General features: G+C 47.9%; 1 protein-coding gene across 1 annotated transcript; it reads right to left on the reverse strand.

Annotated features, from left to right (window-relative positions):
* Positions 1-5,315: 5,315 nt before the first annotated feature.
* SOX14 (SRY-box transcription factor 14) lies at positions 5,316-5,993 on the reverse strand. Its single transcript, XM_068100065.1, has one exon. It carries the CDS (start codon positions 5,991-5,993, stop codon positions 5,316-5,318), a length of 678 nt encoding a protein of 225 aa, XP_067956166.1.
* Positions 5,994-6,523: the final 530 nt, after the last annotated feature.

Here is a 6,523-nt window from a genome sequence, read left to right on the forward strand (position 1 = left end):
TATATATATATATATATACATATATATATATATATATACACTACCGGTCAAAAGTTTTAGAACGCCTCAATTTTTCCAGTTTTCATTGAAATTTATGCAGTATAATGTCTCAGTGTACTCTGAAATTAAGCATAGAACAAATAAACAATTGGAGATAAAAAAGAAATCATGGAATCATTTTGTTCAACAAAATTTAATTTAATTTTTTGACTCAGCAAAGTAGCCACCTTTTGCAGATATAACCACCGAACACACTCGTGGCATTCTTTGTACAATGGAAATCAAATATTGTTCGGGAAGTTCTTCCCAACACTGTTGCAGAAGTTCCCACAACTGTGTTGCACTTGTAGGTTGCTTTGCTTTCACCCTTCTGTCCAGTTCATCCCAAACCAGCTCGATAGGGTTTAAGTCTGGAGACTGTGCTGGCCATTCCATGATTTGAAGCCTACCGTCTTGTTCTTTTCCTCGAAGGTAGTTTTGACATAGCCTGGAGGTGTGTTTAGGGTCATTATCTTGCTGTAGGATGAACCCCTGACCAACTAGGCATATACCAGAGGGTATTGCATGGCGCTGCAAAATGCTGTGGTCGCCCTTTTGGTTCAGGGTGCCAGTCACTCTGTGCAAGTCGCCGACTCTGGATCCAGCAAAAGAGCCCCAGACCATCACGCTTCCTCCACCATGTTTGACAGTTGGTGTCACACACTGAGGAACCATCCTTTCGCCCACACGACGGCATACAAAAACACTGCGTGATGAACCAAAGATTTCAAATTTTCATTCAACCGTCCATAAGACCTTCTTCCAGTCTTCAGTAGTCCACTGGTGGTGCTTCATGCCCCCAGGCAAGCCTCTTTTTCTTATTTTGCCTTCTTAGCAATGGCTTTCTTACTGCCATTCGACCTGTCAAACCTGCAGCTCAACGTCTTCTCTTCACCTGTTGAAACTGAGACTTGCTTACTTCGACCAGTGTTAAGCTGTACTTGAAGCTGTTGTCCTGTGAGCCGCCTATCACGCAAGCTGTTGACTCTCAGAAACTTATCTTCTGATTCTGTTGTGGCTTTGGGTCTGCCAGACCTCTTCCTGTCAGAGTTTCCTCCAGTTTCCAAGTGCCTTTTGATGGTGTAGGAAACTGTACTCACTGACACCTTGGCTTTCTTTGCAATTTCTCTAAAGGAAAGACCTACACTTTTAAGGGTTATAATGCTCTGTCTGTCTTACTGCTTACCTTTGTACCATTTCAGGTTATTCACTGGACTTGAATTGCTTAAATTTCAATAAAAACTGGAAAAATTGAGGTGTTCTAAAACTTTTGACCCGTTAGTATATATATATATATATATATGATTTTGATGAACCATACTCTTTAAAGAGTGTGGGTGCTGCCGAAGCAGTTTCTTGGCAAAGCTTATACTGGGTGGTTTGCCATTGCCTTCCCAGCATTGTTTGGCCATGCTCTGTCCTTTTAAATAATGAGCATCGAGCAAGTAAGCAGCAAGCACCATTTTTAGTCTTTGGTATGATTCGGCAGGGGTTTGAACCACTGACCTCCCAGAATGTGAGCGGATGCTCTAACAATTACACTGTGTGTGTGTGTGTGTGTGTGTGTGTGTGTGTGTGTGTGTGTGTGTGTGTGTGTGTGTGTGTCTTACATTGAGTATAAACGTTTATAATGATGCTGTTTGTGCTCTTTACCACCAAAATAAGTCTGCGAATACTCACGCATATAGGCCTACATACAATCGTTGTACCGCACTCAAACAATCTCAATCAAATCAAACCAAATCAGATTCACACCCATTCAGAACGGTCCACAAACGAGACTCATTCATTCGAGAAACGCCAAGGCTTTTAAAAATTTGAATATATCTATACTCCTAGTGTAATGACCCCAATTATTGCAACCTTCTTGTGGGGTCCGGCAGGGTGAGCTTTTGGCCCAAGTCTTTCACGAACCGGCTGGTCATGATGCCTGACGTTCAACTAACGGTGGGAGAATTGGTTTAGGATGTTGACACTTTAACGTCCACAAACGAATGCTCCGGTTTAACGTCCATCCGAGTGACGGTGCCTCACCCTGCAAGGCAAACACCAGGGTAGGTCGAGATTCGAACCAAGGTGGGACAACTCAAAGGTGAGAATGCACACCTATCCTGCCAGCCGTGTGATAGTAGGGTTGGTGTCTTATGAGTCGCCGCAGTCGGTATTCACAATATTTACTGGAGATTGTACATTCATAAAACGATTGTCCTTTACGAACATTCCTTGTGTAATATCATCCGTTTACCGACACACGTACAAAGGTTGTTTAATAAATGCGGGTTATACGAGTAATAGGTATGGTCGTTCCAGTTGAAATAACTATAAAAGGTAAATTACGAAAAGAATAGCACATTCGTTAAATAGTTATCGTTTAGCAACACTTACACCGTCTTTGCAACCTGTCGCGTACATTCACGAACTGCAGGAGCATGTGCCGTGATTCGACAACGAATACAACAACCTCATACAGGAAGGACCTCAATATTTGGAGTGCACAAGGATCCACTCACTCCTGGCTCGATTACGTCTTCATTTATTGGGAAACTCTCTGATGAGACTTCGAGAATACGCGCCGACCAAAACCACTCTCGGTAAACGATTACCAAGATCAAGGTCGAGGAAGTCATGCTCGGGTCGCCTATCCAGGACCTCCGGGCCTCCATCACCAGAATCGGTGGCCTAATGGTTAGGGAGTCTGCCACGTCCAATCTGGGACGTCTGTGGTTCGATACAAGACCTCCGGGTCTCCATCACCAGACTCGGTGGCCTAATGGTTAGGGAGTCTGCCACATCCAATCTGGGACATCTGTGGTTCGATACAAGACCTCCGGGTCTCCATCACCAGACTCGGTGGCCTAATGGGTAGGGAGTCTGCCACGTCCAATCTGGGATGTTTGTGGTTCGATACAGGCCCTTAGGGCCTCCATCAACAGTCTCGGTGACCTAATGGTTAGGGAGTCTGCCACGTCCAATCTGGGACGTCTGTGGTTCGATACAAGACCTCCGGGTCTCCATCACCAGACTCGGTGGCCTAATGGTTAGGGGGTCTGCCACGTCCGATCTGGGACGTCTGTGGTTCGAACACCTGTGGGTCCGAGTCATACCAAAAACTTAAAGATGGTGCATGCTGCTTCCTTGCTTGACGCTCAGCATTTAAAATGATAGACGATGCTGGGAAGGCAATGGCACACCACAAAGTATAACCTTTGCCAAGAAACTACTTCTGCAGCATCCAAACTCTGCAAAAAGTACTGTTCGTGAAAATGACGCCCCCGTCACGTGACGCGTCACATCTCAAACAAACAGCCGGTGAAGTTCTTCATACATGCGTCTGCATTACGGACTCTTGTCGGGATAGAACACGTGAGAAAGACACGATAAGACCGAGAGGGGCAACGGGAATTGCACATGAAGGCGTCAAGTTATCGAAAACAAAACCACGGAGACGGCTTCAGATTGAGCGGAACATCCTCCCGTTCTACAGATTGTCTGCACAGCCATTTTGTTGGTTCAAACAGTGTTTATTGCAAGGTTTCGGGAAAAAGCAGAGAAGAAGGAGGGGATGGTGGTCCGGGGGTGAGAGGGGTGCTGGAGGACAGGAGAAGCATGTAAGCATGGGGGTGTTGAAAATGAAATTAAATAAAAAGCCGGAACGTAGAGGGGGCATTAGGATCGGATATGCTACAATCACAATGCAATCTAAGGGACATGAAGTGGGATCAGTAAGTCCGTAGCTGAGTAAATATCTATATAAATTTACACCTTGTTCGTAAAGTCCAGCAAAGCGCGTAATATGCAAATAACACAAGCTTTTTGCTTCATCCAGCAGGCCCTTTCAAATTACTGTTATTATTACGATCATTATAGCATCAACATTACCATTATAATTATTAAAATTAACATTTATCTCCCACTTGCCCAACTGGCCGCACGATTCGAAAAAGATTAATAAAACGAGATGGGATCGTGAGCGAAACGGCGCCGCAAACCTGTCGTGCATAATAACGTGTATCGATAGGTATAAACAGGGATTCCTGCAAATTGGCACCAAACGATCGGCATCATGGGATAAGCCCAGGTTCAAACTGGCCACGTGTGTACATAATAAACATTTACAAGTCCCTCGTAGTTTTGCCCTCGCAGAGAGCGAGACCACCCTCTTGTGCGTTACCTGCAAGTGCGTTGCGTACCTAGATCCAGCCCGAGCAGCTCGTCCTACACGTGCATTGAAGTCTCCCTTTGGGCTCATATTAATTTAGTTATCGAGGATATTTGCTCCTTAAAACAAAAAAAAAAAATTTCCCTAAGTTGTCTTGAAAAAAAATTGTCCCTAAGTTGTCTTGGAAAAAAAAATTGTCCCTAAGTTGTCTTTAAAAAATAATTGTCCCTAAGTTGTCTTGGGGAAAAAATTGTCCCTAAGTTGTCTTGGAAAAAAAAATTGTCCCTAAGTTGTGCTTTCTGATTGGGGATAAACACCGAAGCTTTGGCCGCTCTCGCGTTTGTGCGCAAAACTCCCTGAAGATGCGCATTCGCCCCTTTATCCCCGTTGAACCTGACCTTTGCTCCTTCCTATGAGCCGTCCTCAACCCGATCCCCACGACCCGTCCGGCATTCCCCTTCCAACAGCGTGTGCGATCTTTCGCCGAGATCTCTAAACCGCAGCTTTTGATGGTTTTATGGGGAGGGGGAGCACAAGCAAAGTCGCTTTCCGTTCATTACCTACAACGGAGCCTCGGCTCCCATCTATGAATCCAATATCCCAGTTTTAGCAAATTCTCAATCCAAAATTGTCAATACATTTCCCTTATACCTCAACGACGACACGGAAGAGAGGTTGTGGAATCGCGTGTTTTTTACAAAATTATATTCACAACTTAAAGCGCTCATCGATTAACGGGCGCGACTGCAAATTTTGCAATTTTACGCATTTTGCAAGAGGCGGACGAGCAAGTGCTTTCGGGTGCCATTCGAAGGAGATGCGCCGAATACGCGTCGTGGACCCCGACACCCGGCCTGGTCCGCACATCCACGGGCAAGGCGTCTGGATTCCACTGGTCAACTTCGCCATTATTGCGACAGGGAAACAGGATAAATTCGCTTCAATCAAAGAGGATAAATCTTTAACAACAACATGAAATGCAGACACGAATTTTGCTCGTTCTGTCTGGTTTCGCAATATCTTTAAATTGATACTTTAACCAACAAAAGTTTCGAGTCCAGCGCTTTTCCAGGCTTTCATCTCGCAGCTCCAGGCCTCTCAACTTCCACTACGCTGCTCACAAGCTCGCGGCGTGCGTCGCGTACGGCTCCAGTCCGGCCTTGGACACTCCGGGTAGTAAGATGTAGGCGAGCGGATGCTGTAGGGTCGGGGTCGACGCCGCCGACCAGCCTGGGCATCCGCACGGGATAACGTAACCCGGAGACCCTCCGGGAGAAGGGTGGCCGCAAAAGGCCGAGCCCGGGTACGCTTGGAGCGCGTTGTACGGGAACGCCATGTCCCCGAGCTTGGGGAGCCCCGACGCCGATCCGAGCGCTGCGGCCTCTAGGAGAGGGTACGACAGCGGAGGTGCACCCATGGTCATTTGAGGCGGCAGGAAGGCTCGGCTCTTCTCTGCCATGAGCAGGTCTCCGGTCTTGAGCCTTTCGGGGTCATGGGGGAGATAGGGCAGCGGGAAGGCGAAGCGTTCTTTCCTTAGCAGCGCCTTGGGCTTGCGCCGGGGGCGGTACTTATAGTCCGGGTGCTCCTTCATGTGCAAGGCCCTCAAACGCTTCGCCTCGTCGATAAAAGGCCTCTTCTCGGCTTCGCTTAACAGCTTCCATTCGGCCCCCAGGCGCTTGCTTATCTCCGAGTTGTGCATCTTCGGGTTCTCTTGCGCCATCTTCCTGCGCTGGCCGCGAGACCACACCATGAACGCGTTCATGGGACGCTTCACATGCTCCGCAGGCTTCGACATACCTTCACCGTGCGACGCCAACGGGCTCCGACTCCGTGGACTACGGTCACTGCCCCCCGCGGCGGAGCATGTCCGGAGGGGGACGCACTGCCCACGGTCGCTTTAACGAAGCTCGGGAAATCCCAAGTTCTCAGATACCCGAGTCACTATTTTCAGGCTCTCGAGTTCTGCCTTCTTGCGGGTCGGGTCGATCAAGGTCTCCGGGCTCTCGAATGGTCTCCAGGCAGGCTGCCTGGGGCCGTGAGGCCAGTTCCAGTAGCGCAGCGAGCCGTGTCGGAGCCGCCGTCAGTGCGTCTCATGGAGCGCTCCGTGAACGAGAGACAGAAACAAACTTTCCTTCTCTGTCGCTTTTGCTCCCTCCTCCCTTCTTACGATAACCACGCCCACCTAATAGGTCATTGGTCGACAAGTGCAAAGGGGCGTCGCTTCGTGAGCAATCGTCCAATGAGAAGCCTTCGGAACCATGTGCTCGCGTCTTTCTCGGAGAAATATCGTCTGGTTAATAAATCAGAGAAAATTAAAGTTATATC

The sequence above is a fragment of the Myxine glutinosa genome, chromosome 1 (assembly GCF_964187855.1).
Source record: "Myxine glutinosa chromosome 1, kmMyxGlut1.1, whole genome shotgun sequence".
In the NCBI taxonomy this organism is placed as follows: Eukaryota; Metazoa; Chordata; class Myxini; order Myxiniformes; family Myxinidae; genus Myxine; species Myxine glutinosa.